Source organism: Aulonocara sp. 'chitande type north' Nkhata Bay, linkage group LG7, assembly GCF_057382095.1.
Source record: "Aulonocara sp. 'chitande type north' Nkhata Bay isolate Kocher_YH1m ecotype deep benthic linkage group LG7, A_spYH_male_GT1.1, whole genome shotgun sequence".
Lineage (NCBI taxonomy): Eukaryota > Metazoa > Chordata > Actinopteri > Cichliformes > Cichlidae > Aulonocara > Aulonocara sp. 'chitande type north' Nkhata Bay.
In genome coordinates this window covers 18,573,039-18,591,588 of record NC_141350.1, presented here as the reverse complement: position 1 = coordinate 18,591,588, position 18,550 = coordinate 18,573,039, and the positions used below count along the sequence as shown (strand labels likewise).

At 39.8% G+C, this 18,550-nt stretch overlaps 1 protein-coding gene across 1 annotated transcript; it reads right to left on the bottom strand.

Moving 5' to 3' along the window:
- Positions 1-255: 255 nt before the first annotated feature.
- On the bottom strand, positions 256-17,288 carry appl2 (adaptor protein, phosphotyrosine interaction, PH domain and leucine zipper containing 2). Its single transcript, XM_086299212.1, has 22 exons — positions 17,131-17,288; positions 14,352-14,416; positions 12,764-12,862; positions 12,114-12,173; positions 11,201-11,272; positions 10,261-10,348; positions 10,090-10,131; positions 9,941-9,999; positions 9,469-9,615; positions 9,188-9,270; positions 8,431-8,583; positions 5,526-5,714; positions 5,406-5,448; positions 5,091-5,147; positions 3,791-3,885; positions 2,998-3,153; positions 2,729-2,781; positions 2,379-2,553; positions 1,318-1,354; positions 1,051-1,206; positions 908-955; positions 256-690 (listed from the first exon to the last, which is right to left on the bottom strand). Exons 2-22 carry the CDS (start codon positions 14,406-14,408, stop codon positions 559-561), a joined length of 2,001 nt encoding a protein of 666 aa, XP_086155338.1. The 5' UTR covers positions 14,409-14,416; positions 17,131-17,288; the 3' UTR covers positions 256-558.
- Positions 17,289-18,550: the final 1,262 nt, after the last annotated feature.

The following is an 18,550-nucleotide window of genomic DNA, read 5'->3' as shown; positions in this document are numbered from 1 at the left end:
ACACAAAAAACCACTTCAAACTATGTAAACCTAAAAATAAATGTAAACCTAAACTGAAAGAAAATGAGTCACCACTCTGTTAAATGGCTCGGGATTTTAGGAGACGATGAAAACGCATCCAGTATCTATGTGGTGTCCCTTTTGATGTGCGCACCACCTACAGTGGTGCAAAGACAAACTCCACATGCAAAGACTCATGTTGCAGTCTGAGCACGGGCGAAAATAAGTTCTTTTTTCAATTTTTCTTTTTAATGTATGTGTGTGTGTGTGTGTGTGTGTGTGTGTGTGTGTGTGTGTGTGTGTGTGTGTGTGTGTGTGTGTGTGTGTGTGGTCAAACCCATGTCAACATCTTAAGATTTTAGCACAGCAAAAGAGAGAGAGAGAGATGTAGTTACTGAGGGTTGGTGGATGTGGCCTATCTAATATTGATGTCACAGTACCAGAGTTAGGGCTGGGCATCAGAATGAAACCTCTGGGGCAAAAGCAGAACTGTGGCTCTGGTTTTGACTGGCTCATCTTTTTTGGGGGTGGTTAGGTGGGAGAATAATCTAACCGGAACTAGGCTTCAGACTCCAGATCTTCTTGTCCTGCTCCTTCGGTCGTGTCACCCGTCTCAGGCTCAAGCAGCAGGAACTTGCCATCATTGGTTAGAGGCATGTTCTTCATTAGCTGGGCCAGAGCTTCCGGGTCCTTAAAAATGTTAAACAGATTTGCTGAGGAACAATATCCTTAATTTATTTTATACCATTTTTTCCCCAACTTTCATCAGCTTTGTTGGCTACAGTTACTCAGGATCATGGTTTGATGTTTGATAGCAAGAAAAAATAATCTTAATCAAAACATATATTGGTTGTTTTTAAAGCTCAAAGCAAAAAGATCTAAAGTTTTACATTTTTTAAGACGTTACCTTCTTAGCTTCTGTAATCTCCTTTGCCAGGTTTATGGTGTAACATATCTGTGAATAGACAATCACATATAGTGTGTTGATATTATATTACATTTAACATGTTCTTCTACTTGAAACCGAGTTGTTGGTTCTGGGTTGTGAACCTTTTCGCCCTCCGTGTTGCTCTCAAAGACGAAGGCGCTAAACGATGGTTCTCCCTCCTCGTCTCCATCGCTCCAGTCTCTGCTTTCAACCACAAATCCCATCAGCCTCCCATTCTCCTGGTGGGCTGCGAATTGACACACTTCTCCAAGCTGGAACTGAGAATAAATAAAATAAAAACTGAGAAGTGTCTTTTAAAGAAGTTCAAATACAGAAAACCTAACAGAGCTCAATAAAAGAGCAGCTGTGATACCTGTTGTGATACTTACACTTAGTCTTGTAACTTGAGTCTGTGGGTCTATCAACCTGTTCAGGAAAACAAAACAAACCACAAAAACACTGAAGTCATACTCAGGATTTCTATTCTGAGAGTGTTAAAAAAAGAAACCGTGGGTTACGTAGCAATTCAACATCACAAAGTTTGTTCTATGCTGCCAATATTCATGCTTCACAGGGTTCCTGCTTCAAGCTTCTTTTTGTCGTTTACCTCAGGCAATGACCTACGGCAACTTGCCAACTTTAAGATTGTGTTCCTGTGGCATCTTGACATTCTTTTGTTTGTTTGTTATTTTTTTCAATGGCTCTCACTTAACTTCAATACATTTAAAGTTATGTAAATGACTTGTGCTGCCTTGGTGCTACAGACAACTTGGATTTGCGTACACAAGATGAACGAACTTCAAGTTCTCCATAAGTGCTTTGCATGGCGTGCTTGGCTACAGGAAACAGACGTAGCTGTGATCAAGGTCCAAACCAGACTATGTCACTCAGGCTTTAATGCAGTAAATGTAAATATAAAAAACACTGACAACCGCCAGCGTCTCAGCTTAGCCTCAGCCTCCCAGTAGATGCACAGACCTAGGTCGCATCTTTCTGTTTTATGTGTTTACAAGATTTTCAGAAAACCTGACCTGCGATTTGAAATGGATTTTTACTATCAACTTGACAATCCTACATCGTTGCGCTCTTGACTTTTCGTGTTCACAAAATTGGGTGTCCACACTGCCCGTCTGGCTGCCCACACAGCAGATTAACAACAATACATTGTCAACCTTTTGCAGCTGAGGTGTAATAAAAACTAAAATTAAAGTATTATTTTATTTTATAAAATAAAAATGAAACTATTGGAAGAATCAAGGTAACCATGAGTTGAAAGAAAAACACTATGAATATTTTTTTTGACCTTTTTGCACATGTACCTGCACCACTGAAAAGAACTTTGTTTCTATATCAACGAGATATTTCCAAGTGCCTCAAAACAAGTCCCCATATCTGTCTCCAGCAGGTTCATATTGATGTAAAACTTATTAAAATTGTGCTGAAAGTCTACCTGAGGCTACTGCTGGTGACCATGAGGTGGGCCTCTGTGGTCCTGAAGATGTTGTGAATGGCTCGGGCAGCCAGCACCTGCCTCATGGCCTCGTAGATCACTTCCTGATTGTCGCCGCAGCGAACCGCCATGGAGCCCAGGAAGCGCACAGCGAATACCTGCTGAAGCAGGGAGTCTGCAGAGACAGACAAACATCATGCGCAAGCTAAATATGTCAGCAGAATAAAAGCACAAGGACAGTGAACAAAGAAGTTGACCGATGACAACCACACACTGAGGTTAAGGTGAACTTAAAAAGTACTTAAAAGAGAGTGGACTATTAAAGTGCACTTAGAACAGGAAATTGTTACCACCAGTATCTGTCGAACAGTCGTCTTCTGTTTCTCCAAATGGGTTTGTGCGTCTGTCGGGATGGGAGCAAACACCAGCAAGAAAAAAACAATTAAAGCACTGCGCTACACAATTACGAAGCTATTTGCTTCCTGGAAATGACGTGAGAACCACAATGAGACCAACATTTAGGAAATTAGTGTCATCGCCCACCAGTAACTCGCCCCTGTCTTTTGCAAAAACACAAACAAGCACCCACACAAACTTCCTGTCTCAGCTGGGCTCTCACCTCCCCCCAGTTCTGTTCTGGTCCTGAAATTCGGACGCAGGCAGCATGATGTCAAACTGAATGGGTGTCCCCGGGGCTATTAGGTCCTCTGGTTCTGGGGCAACTCCTGTTTTCTGAGAACCACTGCTGGTAGTATGAACACCTCCTGGCTTAGCTCTGCAGAAATTAGACAAAATAAAGATGAGTTCTAATGAATAAACCAAGAACACACCCACCCACCCCCACCAATAAAGGATAAGACAGATTGGAAAAATGTGAACCTAATACTTCAGTCAGCAGCAGCCGTGAAATGATTCATGGAGTGTCAGTGAGGGGGCAAAAATCTACAATCCTCAAGAGAGGATTTCACACTGAAAATCCTAACAATGAAAGATAACTACTTAAGGCAGACTTCAAAGTGTATTTCTGGTCTTCCACCAATTCTTAAACTTGCTTTAAAAACATGAACAGAAGGAAAGATTACAGCAAACAAAACCCACCCTCCTCCGTTTAAAAGAAAACACAAAGCTTAATCTGAGGGAAAGAACCCTGTTCAACAAAGGGTATTTACAGGGATGCATAAGATGTTTGGCTTTGGCCACATTTCCAAAGCTCAGTGGCACTTTTTTATTTTTTAACGTTACCCGACTTCATTTGCAGGAGCTTTTGTAGCACAGAACTAAGAAAACTGCATGTTTGTTTGTTTGTTTGTCCTTTCACCATGACACGAAACATTACATTACAAGCTTTGGATTGTTATGCAGTACTGAATGTAGGATTCTGAACACACTCTCACATAAGCTACATGCCTGACCTGTCGGGGTTGGGTGAGCCGTCTTGTCTCTTCTCAAAGCTGGTGATGGGAGTCACTGCCTGGATGGCGGTTTGGTTCAGTCGGATAGCCACAGCCTAATATCAAAGAAATCAGGGACTTTTCAGTATCTCACATACTCGTAGTTTGAGTCATTTAGGGAATATAAATGATCCTAAAAACAAGTACTTTCCAAGTACTTGTTTCATTGTCTTCAGTGTATTTTCTCAACCTCATGTTTGCTCTGTGTACCATAAGCAGTTTATTTAGTGGCATCCCTAAAAAACAGCAGATGGTTTCCTGGTTTCTATTTGTTGTTTAGTTCATATATAATTACGTATAGGATTTGAGGGATGTAATTATTTACAGTAATGTGGAATGCTAACTGGAAAAAGAAACCAATCACTGAATAATAATTAGAAATCCTGCTTTAGTAAATCTGAAAAGAAAACCTGACCAAATTCTGTCGAGAATGTTTTACGTAAATGATATACTGGAGAGCAGGTTTATTCACTGTACTAAGAGGTTTCACTCTAATTAAGAAAAATCCATCAAACAATTAACAAAAGTCACATCACTGACGAGACAAATGAGGGTGAGGTCACGCAGCTCTCCACGAACACTTGAGTTGGGAGAGAGAACGGAGGCAAATTGCACAACTTTAACAATTAGATAAACAAGAGAAGCTGCGTCGAAAATCATTCTCCATCTGCTGCCTGGCGCGCTAAACTTCATTACCGGCTCTTCTGGTAATTCTATCCAGCCCACTCAAAAATTCTCAAACTCGGAAAAAACAAACAAACAAAAAACCTCACTCAGTCCAACAGCTATTCACTAGAAATCCTGAAATCTTGCTCTTGAGGTGATAAAACCATAATTTCCAGGTCTATAACAGCGCACCTGTTAACGGTGTCTGAAATCTATGTGAAACCCCCCAAACGATTACCACGGATGAAAAGTAAGCGCATAAGAGTGAGGGCAGTTTTGGATGCAGTTATTTCATTATTAGAGAATGTGAAGAATAAACATTTGCAAAGCAAATATACAAGATTCTGGGACTGAATACCTCTCAAGGCAAAGACAACTGAGATACTGTGAGGGCGTGACAGAGTAAAGGTTTGTTAATCTTTACTTGTTATGTTACTTAAATAGATTAAACATTCGCCAGTTAATGTGTTAACTGGATGTGTGTTAATGTCTTAAAATGTTATCCTTAAATGACTGGTTAATCGTCTTTTATCTTATTTTTATTTTTTTAAATTTAAACAGTGTGTATCTGTGCTGGTTAGTATGAAATCTTTACCTCTGGGTTGTCAGTCAGGTAGATCTGTCTGGAGATGTTGTTCACAGTGCAAATCCACTGAGAAAGAAACAGAAATTACTACATTAAGGCTTCATCTAGCTCAGGCACAGCGTGAAATCCCTTGACTGATACCAGCTGTGACAGGCCAGTCACTTGTGTCCGAGCACAAAACTTAATACGAAAACACACAAATGAGTCTTGACAGTCTCTCCATTGTTCTATGACAGATACTCGTAGCAGCGGATAGCTTCGTGAAGTGGATGTAAAACAAAAACGAAGGTCAAATGGTGCTGTTTGAGCTGCCCCTTCACTCACTTCTTCATACTCTTTTTTGCTCTCGGCTTGTAGAATCATTGACCTGCAGAGACACAATGTTTATGTATTATTCTCACTGCTGAGCATGGAGAAACTAAAAAAAAAAAAAAAAGTACATACGTTTTTCCTGAAGGGGAAGTTATCTGAAAACAGTAACGTCTGTCCTCACAATCCACCGCCATGACAGAGCTGTTATCCAGGTCCAGCACCATGCCTCCTGCTACAGCCCCCCGCGGCTGGCACATGAGATTCCCTCCCTGGGTGAAGAAATACAGACGATCCCAGGCTGTGGTCACTAGGCCTGTTTTACTGGGGAAGAAAAAGAAGAAACAGAAGAAACAGCGTTTGAATCAAAGCCATAAATGTAGATCCAGATCGTAAGTGTAAAGTAAGATAATGGATACTATTTGTATGCATGTATGCAATTAGCTTCGAGGTGATTTGAACAACAAAGTGGACGATTTTTATTTTTTCTTTACAGCAGGTCTCTCCATCTGGTAATTTCTCAAAGGTCATAATGACCCAGTGACCTCTGAGATTAGTCTCTTAATCTGCGCCTCAGAGGGATCTCCTAGTCTTTTTAGTGACCTTACATTCTAGAAGTAAAATTAGTGTGTCAGACTTATCTGTATGAAAGAGCAAACACAGCTCGTTATTAAACAGCCTTCACAAATCAATGATACATGTCAACATATAGGCCCCAGAGGACCTCTATCCCATCTGTACAAAGACAAAGGCAAGACATGATTCAGTGCAACAACTCCCAGTGGTTGTATGGCTACAGTAATATTTGCCACAGGACAAATTTATATGAGCCGCTTTAAAAACACATATAGATGAACTAGTCCTGTAAAAACGTCTCCTGGAAAATATATTCAACACTGAAACTAGTCTGCAATTCATAATGTTATTATAACTGAGATGCACGTGCAGCGGTAGGTTAACTTTATCCATTCATCCCCTATTTATTCCATATTTTATTCCAACATCTTGCACCACCGCATATATAAATATAAATATGCTATACGTGTAGTTGTTGTCTGTATCGCCTGTTGTCTACTCTGAAAGAAATAAACAGATGTTATGCTTGTAGCAGCAGATCTATAGATGTTTACAGACAAGTTTCCCACTTACAAACAATGGAGGATGTGTATTCAGCAGCCAGACAGAAGCCTTGCACGAGCTCATATTATACAGCACAAACAGTGGGCCCTCAAAACACACCCGATGATTAGAATCACTGCTCAAAAGCCATCATGATGGATAGTGATTTTGCATACCTTTGGAAAACTAGAAAACATGACAGATTTCTGATTTAAAAAAAGACACTGTGTGCTCATCTATTAGCTGGTGCTATTTCCTGCATTGAAACATTAGTAATATTTAATAACCAGATATATGAGCACACAAACAGGGCACCTACTACTTAATTCCTGGCATTACTTGAGCTAAGATCTGACAGGCGGGTAACCTTCTCTGAATAATAAAGATTCACCTTGTTTTAATTTTTAATCCATGCAGCTTAAAGCTGTTGATAAAGCTTTAATTATGAGTCGCTTACAGCCCACCTGAGCTCACATTTTAATAATGACTCGTAAAACACATTTATGCAAAGCTCACAGAAAGATAACATCTCCTACATGATAGACACTTAAATACTTCATCCATTCATTTTATGGAATATTGCTGTGGTAATACAAACAGGATAATGTTCATTACTGATTATTATTATATATTCATGAATGCTGTTACCTGAAAGTTTCACAGAACTCAATTTTCCTGTCATTTTGGTATTTTTTTCTTTTTACTGTTTACATTTTTTGTTTTTAATAGGCAGAAATCTTCTTATCCATCTCCAAAAAAAGCACTTAAAAGCAATAACTGATTAGAACAAAACTGCACGTATCTGCTGTGGTCTGCTATATTCCTTAGAGTTCGGGTAATTGTACAGAGGTCATCTTTTTAGCTTGCACTTAATGTCTCGTCTTCGGTAATGTGAAGAATTTTTATTGAGAATCTAAAACACGAACTGCACATCCATTGTTGAAACCATGATTAACTATTTTAATAACATTTTCACACCAACAATTTTCCCCCGCTCATCATTTGATTCCACAAGTAGATCCTGAGTTGTCTTCTTTTTTTATTTTTGGGTTGTTTTATTTTGGCTCTAAATTTGTTTTGGCTATTAATGTTGTATATGCAATTATAACGAAGCTAGGATGTAACTCAACTCTGAGTCACCCCATTTCTGATCTATACATGCGTGACTCATTTCAACTGCGCATCTGTAAACCTTCAATTTTGTACGCTCTGTTCAACAAATATTCCCAAATAAATGTCCTTTGATAAATACTTAAGTGTATGGCTCGTTTTGCCCTGGGTGACTCAGACCCTTAATACTGAGAAACCATTTGAAACAGAAAATGTTTTCTGGCCTCAGCTCTATTTGACAAGTGTTTGAGGCTGTTGGCAGTGTGTGTCATTAAACAGAATGGCATTCTGTGGAAACCTTTTCTCCGGTGTCACAGACATTTGTCAAAGACTTTGGATGTATATGAGGGAGAGACAGAGTTTGACAGCTTTGACATTTCACTAAATCACAATGCGAGCTACGCAGCAGTTTTATCCCTTGAAGCCATTAAGGAAGTTTCCTTTGCCATACATCTAGTCTAGTATAAGCTGACAACGCACACTGTCAACATGTTACCGGACATACCTTGTCTGCTGTGACAGACTTACTGTTTACTGTGTTTGGCTTATTTTTAAATGTATTTGCTGAGAGAGAGAGAAGCAAAAAAATCATTTCCTGGTTGTGTTTGGTAATTTAGGCATTCGAAATCCCCCGGAGCCACTGTGGATCAATGGCACCATCTACTGAACTGCATTTAATTTCCTGACAAAATTGGAAATGCCACTTCAGTTTGTTTCCTTTCATGGCATCCTTTAACATATTGACTTGGTAGTAAGTAGGAAGTGTCCTTAGATTTTCAGATAGGGCCATAATGAGTGTAATTAATCTTACTTCCGAATGTTGAGGTAGCCAGCCTTCTGGATAAGCGTGCGATTGACAGGCTCTGTGTCCTTATCTGGCATGTAGACAGTGTCTTCCACAGACAGAAGCTCCCTGTGGGACACTCGCATGGCCTCCGCCTCTGAGTCCAGCTGGGCCTGGATGCTGAGATGGAAAACCGAAATCAATCTAAACGCGCTCCAGAATTTTTTTTTCTCCCCCCCCTACAGAGCATTTAAATACAAAGACATTAAAAAAAATCATTCAATACTATTATGTAGAGCAGCGGTCCCCAACCTTTTTTGCGCCACAGACCGGTTTGTGGCCGACAATATTTTCACGGACCGACCTTTAAGGTGTCGCGGATAAATACAACAAAATAAAACCAATACCGGTACCGAAAAAAAGAAGATTTATTCATAACACATGTGAAAAGACCCAGGAAAACCGAATTAATGAAAAAAAACGATAACAAAATAACACTAAAAGCCGATAAAAACCCTGAAAACCATACACTTCACACCCGAGTCTCACTCTCGCGGCCCGGTACCAAATGACTCACGGACAGGCCCGGGGGTTGGGGACCGCTGATGTAGAGCACACACACACACACACACCAAAAAAAAAAAAAAAAAAAAAAAATCATAGTAACATTATGTCTTTTTCCAGTCACACACAAGCATCAATACCCCATAATACTTGCTCCAAAGCCATATTTCATCACCTCACCACCCAAAACCAAAACAGTTGTGAATGGGATTGGACTTACCTTTGTGTCATGTTGGAAACAGAAGCGAGAAAACAGTCCATCTTCTTTGACACCAGCTCAAAGCCTTTCTTAAAGAAGCTGATCTGCAAAATCAAAGATAACACTGAGCCACTTTGTACCATACTGCACATGCATGTTGCAGCTCACATGCCCATAGATTGGGCATTTATTTAAAAGGATGAAATTGTACATCTCTTTAAAGCTAAATCTGGTCTAATGAGGAATCATTTCCCTCTTTTTTAAGCACTTAATTTGAATGCTGATATGATGACAGTGAGTACCTGTGCCTGAGTGTAGCCTAGCATTGGTTCAAGCATAGCTACTCTCTTGCGATACTGCAGGGCATTGAGGGCACAATAATACTGCAGTGAGGCCTGGTGCTGCTTTCTTCTGGTGTAAGCCACCTCCTTCACCAAGTCCGCCTTCAACTATTCAGACAGGAGAGGGACATGCAAATAAGCAGCACAGCAGCACAATCTTGTACATCCAAGAAAACACGTTGATATGTTCAGCATAGCAAAAAGAGTCTCATCTTTGCACCCATTATAATGCATACACTGTATTGTGGTTACAGTCATACTCCCACGAGGAGGCACGGCAGCAGAGGATTATTTAATTTAATCCATTTGTACTTCAAATGCTTTTAAAAGACTCCCACTGCATTAATGAGAGCATTACAGTGTTGCGTGCTCGTTTTACAGCTTGTGATCAATGAGAAAGAGAAGCTAAGAAAGCACTTGGCAGTTACTCTACCTTCTCATTTTCCTTCTTCTTGGGCAATCGACTGTACTTGACCATAGCCGCCTCATGCTCTGCACAGAACAGAGGAAAGACCGTGAGCATCAGATAGTAACTATTTCCTGTCATTTTCTTTTCTCAGACTGGCAAAAGAATGTGCTTACCATCAGTTCCAATGGCAAATATTTCCTTCAGTGTGCTTATCTCTGCAAAATTGACAAATATTATTAGAGCTACATCTACAACAGGTATTTAAAAATGCATTATCACCTAGGTTTTGCTTATGTTTTTATGAGGAGGGCTTTTTAAAAAAATCCAAGTCTGTCAGAAGCTACCTGTGAGGTCTTTCTCTCGGAACTGGATCAAGGGGAAGACCATGCTGTCAGCCATCTGGTTAGCTAGCTCGGAGTGGAGTGCATTCAGCTGGACGATACAAAACAGATTACACATATGAGGCGCCGTGCAAGGACACAAACAGAAGATGAGCCTCCCCCAAACATCTTGAGGGATTTCGGTTTAATATTTACAGTAAAATTTCTTGCCAGCAAGCTGGAAAATTGCATTTTCAGTGAAATAGGGGCATTGTGGCAGACAATGCCTCCCCCTACATCATAATAAAGCCATACTGTGGAAGAGTACATTTCATAAAGAGAATAATAAAGCTTAGTGTTTACTCTGATACTGGAAACAGGGCTGCATATCAGACAAATTCAGCTATTATTCCCTGTGGTTATCAACAAGCCACATGACGATTTAGCAAGTTCTAAAGTTCACAAGATTAGGTGCAGTTTAAGCCTAATCTCAGTGTGAAATTTGTTTCCTGTGCATGACAAGGTAAAAGGTCAAGCAAACAATCAACGTGTGTCCTCTGAGCATATGGGTGTGTGTCATGAGTGCTGACTGGGCAAGGCTTGTGGACCCCCATGGCTGACAGTGACAGGCCCATCTGTTTTGTCTATATACGTGAGCCGGCACACCACTCCATCATCTACTCATCCATCCACCCGCCCACTGCTGTTTCCCTGTATTCCTCCATCCAGTGAGATACACTGATCAATCAGTTCCGGTCGCACAGTCTTAAAAGTCCTCTGCCCTTTTCATTGAGCTCATTTTCTCTGCCATGCTAGGGGAACGCAGGTGCAATACCCTTTGTAACATGATAAAAAAGCAACTACAGACTCCGGGATAGTTCATCATCTCACTCTTTTGCTGTGCACGCACACACCCCGCGTAAAAATACTCATAGAGCAAGAAAACTGCAAGCACGGGCCTTACCTCCCCTACAGTTTTGGCGAAGTTTTGCAGCGTGGTGATTACCTCCTCATCACCTCTTCCAAGGGCAAAATTCTAGACAGAAAAAAAAGAAAGAGCAGTGAGTTTAGACCATGAAACTGTGAAATTTGCCATAGATTTATTTAATGTGTAGGAAATGGAATGGGCTGGCATTTATATTGCACTTTTCTGCTCCTATAGAGCACTCAAAGTGCTTTAGACCACAAGCCACATTTAACCAAACATTAAAACACTCTAAGCACTTTAGCTACCTTACATCGAATCGCCAATTCACCTAACACATATGTCTTTTGATTTTGAGAGAAAGCCTTAGCCTTGAAGACACAAGGAGAACATGCAGACTGCGCTTAGAAAGACCCCAGCTGGGGTTCAAACCCAGAATCTTCTCGCTGTGAGACACATTTTAAATAACCGCCCTGTTCTGCCAGGATTTCTGGCACATCCCTTTCATTAAACAAGGCCAAAGATATCTGTGTAGGTTCTCGGTCATCAGGGTCATGGTAGAAAACACAGACAAGGTCAAAGATGGTAATAAAGCCAGTAGTTAATGTCAAGATGCTGAGTTTTAATCATAAGAGTGCTAAGAAAGTTCTGCAGTTACAGATCACTGCTGTTTTTGTTTTTTTAAAGTGTTCACATTCACCCTGCAATCCAGAACAAAGTCTACCAACAAAGGTCAACTATCCACATATGTTTCTCTAAATGAATTAACAGATTTGTGGGTTTTTTTTGCTGCACACAGGAGGAAGGACACATGCAAACTCACACACAGACAGAAAGTTCATTTCAAAATGATAAAAAAGTCTCTATAGCCCACATAGATACTACTCATAACACAGACTGCTGTCTTTTTTGTGGAATCACACGATTAAGTAAGCATATGAACCCTACTTACTTTCTTTTCGTATTCCAAAAGTTGCTTTGAGAGCTGCTCTGTGGCCAGTCCCATCTCACTCTGTGGTGGAACGAAAGAAGGAAAATAAATACATGTTAAAAAGGACTGATTACTCCTTCAAGCTCAAACATCATGCATTTTTTTTCACCTACTGAGAACATTTAAAAAAAACAACCCAAAAACGTTTTTTGGGTGCAATGTGATTCAATATCTGTTGAAAAGCTGGCAAAAACACCAGAGGGCACCTTCAATAATGAGATACCTCAGAGAACCAGGGTTACATTAATAACACAGCGTTTAAACCACAATGTAAATATAGGTCAAAAACAAACTTGTACATCAAATGTTTTCTCCTCCATTTCTACAGGAGACAAATTTTCTGTGTGGGGCTGAGAGTATGGTGTTGCAGTTTGGTACGTTTCTCATCAAAAACAGCTCAAATGGCATCCTAAATCAAATCAAACACAACACTCTGCTGCTGTTCAGTGATGCAAAACCCCAGAATCAGCAAGTTAAATTAGAACTCATGTTCATCTACAAACTTAAGGGGGGGGGGAATCTCCTATTATGTGTTTGAACATGTGGCTCTGTTCCAAACAGCAAATGGAAAGGAGTGCAAGCATGCGCCTGACAGTAATTTGTTTTGGTACCTGTGCTCCGAACACCCGCTGCATTGATTGTAGCAGCTGGTTGGTGTAGTCTGTAAGCATTCCCACATCTTCCTCAAACACACTGAGCAAAGAGCGAGTCTGTGGGTACGGGGAAAAAACAAAAACATTACAGACTCTTCTGATGACTATAATGGCATGAATAGCTGAACACGAAGTGAAAAACCTTATCCAACAATTATCCCACTAACTTACAGAACTTAAATATTCTGATAACTGATCTCAGTTACTTCACAAGGTGAAAAATATCACTGTGGCTTTTTTGTTGTGGTGGATTTGCATGAAACCCCATATGAAAGCCCAGCATCCTGGAATATTGTAATGGAAATTTTTAAAACTGTTTTCTGACCAATGAGAAAAAAAAAAGAAGAAAAATAAACTTTGAAGAACAGATATACTGTAAATAAACAAGTACTTCCGATGATAAATACTGGTCTTAACCTTAAGTCAGATAAAAATCTACACAAGTCACTGAGCTCAAGAAATGTGGGTAGCCGGATTATACTCAAGCAAAACTTAACTTAAAAACTTAAAACTAGTTAAACTAAAAGGCATACGTGTTTTACTGCAGGGTGGATATGCAAACAGACAAAATCCTGTCTGGTGAAGTGTTTTCCATAAACAGGTGCAGCAAGGTAGGGCAGTTCAAGCAGAACGGAACACACCCAGAGAGTGAAGTCTGTTTATAGTTCACTCAAACCGACTTATCCAATAAAAGGACCATGATTCATTTCACACCAACAAGACATCATGACGTTTGGCTGTATGTGTGTTACTGTACAAAGATGCCAGGTCCATTTCTTGTTTTGAGGAAGCAAACCACTAAGCAGACGGTGACCCTCCAGCGTGGGCTACACTTAAGCAGAACCTCCGAAGAGGTCAGCCCTCTTTAGGAGAGAGTGATGCAACAGACTACAGAAAACAGGATGCATTAGCTGTAGCAAGGACGGAATTCATCACCCACGGTCATGCATGAAAATGAATGCCGAACTTTGTGAATAACTTGTACACAGTGTAAGCGTTTTGTACCCTGTAAAAATTTGGCATCTTATTTTTGCAGTAACACTGCCCTGTTTGCAGACTGTTGACTGATTCCAGGGGAGTCCGATAATGGAAACCCCTCCCACATCCTGGGAATCAGGCCCAGAAGGGCTACAGAACAGAATTTAGATCAAAATAACTTGACGGCATTAGAAAATAAAACGATTGCAGGACACCGAGTCTGGTGGAGCTTTATGGCTGTGACTGACACAGGTCTAGATGTACAGCAGATAAATCATCTCTGGCAGAGAGATGGAATCCCTAAGAAGGGCGGTAGCTTTGTAAATACAACAGAGACAAAAAAAAAGATAACCGTGACATGCTGTAGTAATGACTGGAAAGTGCAGCTACTGCTCACAGGGGGATTACAATTCTTGTAACAATGTGTCAATTGAGAACTGTCATCGACCAGTGGAAACAGACTACAACGGATACTGGATACTGTCTGGGCTAAGCTAACTTCGGCGCTCGTAACGCCTTTAATGAGACAGCTGGGTACGCAAACATGAGAAAAGAGACGCAGGCCTACCTGAGGACTGTCCTGTAAAGCGTCCTCCAGGAGCAGTTTGTGATGTACGGCCGGCATCTTGTTAGCTGTGCAGGAGAAGGGAACGAGGGCTTGAATTATTTAGAGTACGGACTCAATTTCCCAGAAACTACTGCGCGAAAGAGAAGCCGTATGCAATTGGTAGCAGGCCCAGTCATGATGTCATCTAACAGCCGGTGACCAGTAAGAGTAAACATTCTCAAACTCTGAAGTTGTTTAAAGACATATAGATATATATATATGTATATCTATATATATCTATATATATATATATAGTTCAGTGTTTAAGTTGATTTTGTCCTCTGAATTATTTACGGCAAAGAGTCGGCAATAATGGCCATGTATCCTAGGAGATTTTAATGTCAACAGTGACCCCGTGTGGTCACATAAAGAATTGCAGCATTGATTTTTCAAATTTTTCAAATTTAATTAAAGGAAAAACACAAAGTTTCTTCGTGAGGTGACGGAATGTAGTGCTGTGGAGTACTACACTTTTTAGATGCAATATCAAGTAAATAAAGGGCCACTACTGCCGATACCAATATTGACAGCCACGATTTAAAGCTATAAAGCTTACGGAGTGGAGAACAGTGTCATGTTGTATGAGATAAAGCCTCCTTAATTGACAAATTCTGAACACATTTTAATGAGTTTAATAAAACAAACACACATTTCAGTTTTTCATGTATTTTGAAATTTGGTTTTTCAGAATTCTAAATGTTCCTCTCTATTTACTGTTGTTTAAATGTGCTATAGGCTATAAAAATTGATTTGACAGTCAACACAAAAGGGTTCAGACATTTTTCATAGTGGATATTTTTTTCATTTCCAAAAAAAAAAAAAAAAAAAAAAAACCCCAAAGAAAAAACAAAACAAAACATAAATAATGTATCCCAATTCATTATGCTCGAACTTAGAGGATAGGAACAAAGTACTAATCTGATACCTATCCCATCCACCAACCTCTGGATGGATCATCATGTGCCAGTAGAAAAACATTAGTGCGCCACTGAATTCTACTGGAGTCCTGTTTAAGTGTTGGGAGAAGGCACTGTCTGATTTATTGGACCAATGTCTTCCATAGATGCTCAGCTGGGTATAGATAACATAACATTTCTATAAAATTTATACTCATCAATCCATTTAGTGGCACTATTACCCTGGAAAAGCTCACTCCACTCATGACAAAATAAAATGTTCCTTTACTTTGTGAAACAACAAAAAACAAGCACAAAACAAAAAGATTGATTGATATGAGGCAGCAGTTAGTATTTATTGAGAGATAAATGGATGTAGACCGATGGATGGTGATAAGTTGCACAAACCTTTTAAAATTACATTTTAGTCTGGTAAGTAATCAGGACCAGAAGCTCTTGTCTTGATTTGCATCAATCGCAACTGACAAATTGGCTGAGCATGTGATGTGCTGAGTTTCTGGCTCTCTAATTAAATCGCACTTACTGCAAAAGGCTATACAAAGTAAAACAAAAACAACTAAAACATATGTACTGTTTTGTCCTAACAGGTAGTTTGAGAAATAAACCTTTGCAAAGTTAAACCTTTATATAACTTTGATATAATGAATATGAGAGTACTCACTATTTTTTTTCTCTCTGTAAAAATCTGTATTAACATCAGCCCTAAAACTTAAAAACCTAAAACAAATCCAGCTATATTAGGCTGTGGCACAGTAAGAAGACAGCATGTAATATGCACTCATGTAGTATTTTACATTTTTTTCCAGTGTGAATAACTGTCTTGTTGACTTGTTAGGATGGCCATGTCATGTTGTGTTGTGCCTCGATAATCTAGGCAAGCTGTGACAAGCACAGCCTCTTCATCAAGCTTCCAGGCAGCCTGAGTGGGAGATCATTCTTCGCTCCCCAGTGGACTTGCCTTGTTTAATTGGTGTAGTTGTGGCTGTAAATCAGACATAGCTTTTCAGCTCTAACTTTGATAATGAACTATGCTTGAAGTCTGGTAAAACAGCAATGGATAATGTCTGGATAGCCTCTTTTAAATGAAAGAGTGATTCAGCTAACCAAAGACCACCCTGAAAGGAGCAAGCTGCATTGCCACTGATTATCTGGCGTACAGTTAATAATTTTTGCTTTTCTAGGGCTAAAGTAAAGCCCACCTAGTCAAAACATACCTTAAAAGTCATACTAAGTCATTCTAATTTTAGCATGTTAGCCTTCTAACAATTCCTAAATAGTGCTAAGTACAAAGTGTAAATGCAAAATAGACTGAGAATATCTCAGTCTTGTTGATATAAAATAATTACACTCATGTTCATGAGGTAAATGTGATCACTATCCCTCTGTCAACCTCTCTCACAGATAATGCAGTTATAAACCTTGTCAAGGTGCCAAAGCAAAAGTCAGACGAGCACCAAAACTTTTAGAACTTCTTCTACGAACACAAAGGGGATGACAGACATCTTTTGAAATACTGACGCATTTTTATCCAGAAGATCTTCTGCTTTCAACTCGTACCTCTGCCCAGTAACCATATAATCCCACAGACTAGTCATATAGATCCTTTCATATACATTTAAAACAGCTGTTAAGAAAGCAGCTAACGCCTGGGTGTTAATATATATTGTGTCTCACTGATTGACACATATATTGTGTCTCAGTGTGATTTGGAAATGGCCGTTTATTCTTTTGTTTCTCACACCTCGATTAATGTAATTCATTATTGCTTTGCCTGAGGAAATTATTCCTGAATCGGTTCTCAATGTTACTATGAAACTACTCACCGGGTCCTCTATAAGGTCCATTGTGACGCCGATTTGATCTTTTTCATGCTGGTAAAATTTAGGGTTCAGTTTTGGTTATCACATTTAGAACGCTTCATAATCAGATGTCCTGGATTTGGATTTATTTATTTCTTCTACATCATCCACATGCAATTGCTAGGTCTCTGAGATCAGCTTGCTGGCTGCACCTAGATCTAAGTTAAAGACAAGAGGAGATTAGGACCCACCTGCCCGCAATCACCTTTAATTAGTTTAATCAGTTTATACTGTTTTAATTGTTATGTCTTATTTTGTGACTTTTGATCTTGAACACTGCAATATAACTAGACAATGCTTACTTATTTACATGGCCTAAGGTCAACCATCCATGATGATCTCTTGATCAGATTGTGTTGAGACCTTTTCTGACAGTTCACCCCCAGACGTTTAAAATGTGCCTTCTGTCCTGCTCTTGTGTGCCACAAAGACTGGATGTGGTGCATTTCATGCAGATGCTTTACCACTCAAGGTCACTTTTTTATGATTCTCTGTGTGGGTGGCTAACAGTGACAGGTACAGAAAGATGATCTTTTAGAGAGAAAAGTTGTTCATTAGCACAATCTGAGCTGCAACTGATAGTAGCTCACCAAAGCTTGGAAGTACATCCAAGCAGGTGGAAGCTGCTGTGGGGGGGCTCCGTGGCATTCTGCACTCCTTCATTGTGGTAGCAGCAAACCATTCCCCGGGATCTCTTACGCCCTGCGTCCTCACAAACGCCATCAGCTCTTGCTGTGTAAGGAGGTGAATCAGGTCCAAAGCTGATTTTTGCAGCCCACTTTTGGATAGAGCCCCAGTATAGTTGTTTCCTCCCGTTTTCAGTCAGTGTGTTAAGCTAACCAGCTGCCAGTTTTACAATGAACTGACAGATGGCAGTGTCATCAGTCCTCTCACAGCGCACATGAAAAGCAAGCATGAGGCAAAAAAGCATTTTTCCTATAATGTATTTTACTTCAGATTGCAATGGATTGTGCACAACAGTTTAAGACTGACTTTACTCCACACAAAGTCTTCTTATTGTTCTAGACACCTGTAATTGTATATGAGAAATTTGAATAAAATTAGTCTCACACATCAATTCATCTACACATAAGAAGCATCTCAGGCCTGTTTAAGGGCCTTTGGAAATGAGTCCATCTAGCATAAAACAGAAAGGGAATTCATGATGTCTTTTTTTTCCTCTGGGAACTTCTCATTTGAATTTTAAACATCTCGACTCCCATTATAATATAGATAACACCGCTAACAGAAAGTGTGAATTGGTTTGACTGGTGCAGAGTGCTAATGTAATGCTTCTTGCCATCATACTCTACTCATGTGACTGTTCTTGCATTTTAAGCGCATACATCGTGAGTGAAATGAAGAACAGAGATGCTCTGAGAAT

Bases quoted from the DNA above. Each gene is read 5' to 3' on its own strand.
- appl2 (XM_086299212.1), bottom strand. From the start codon at position 14,408: ATGCCGGCCGTACATCACAAACTGCTCCTGGAGGACGCTTTACAGGAC. The intron at 9,616-9,940 runs GTAGAGTAACTG...CTGTCTGAATAG, and splicing joins AGAAGAAGGAAAATGAGAAG to TTGAAGGCGGACTTGGTGAA. The intron at 2,554-2,728 runs GTAACAATTTCC...CTGTCTCTGCAG, and splicing joins CTGTTCGACAGATACTGGTG to ACTCCCTGCTTCAGCAGGTA.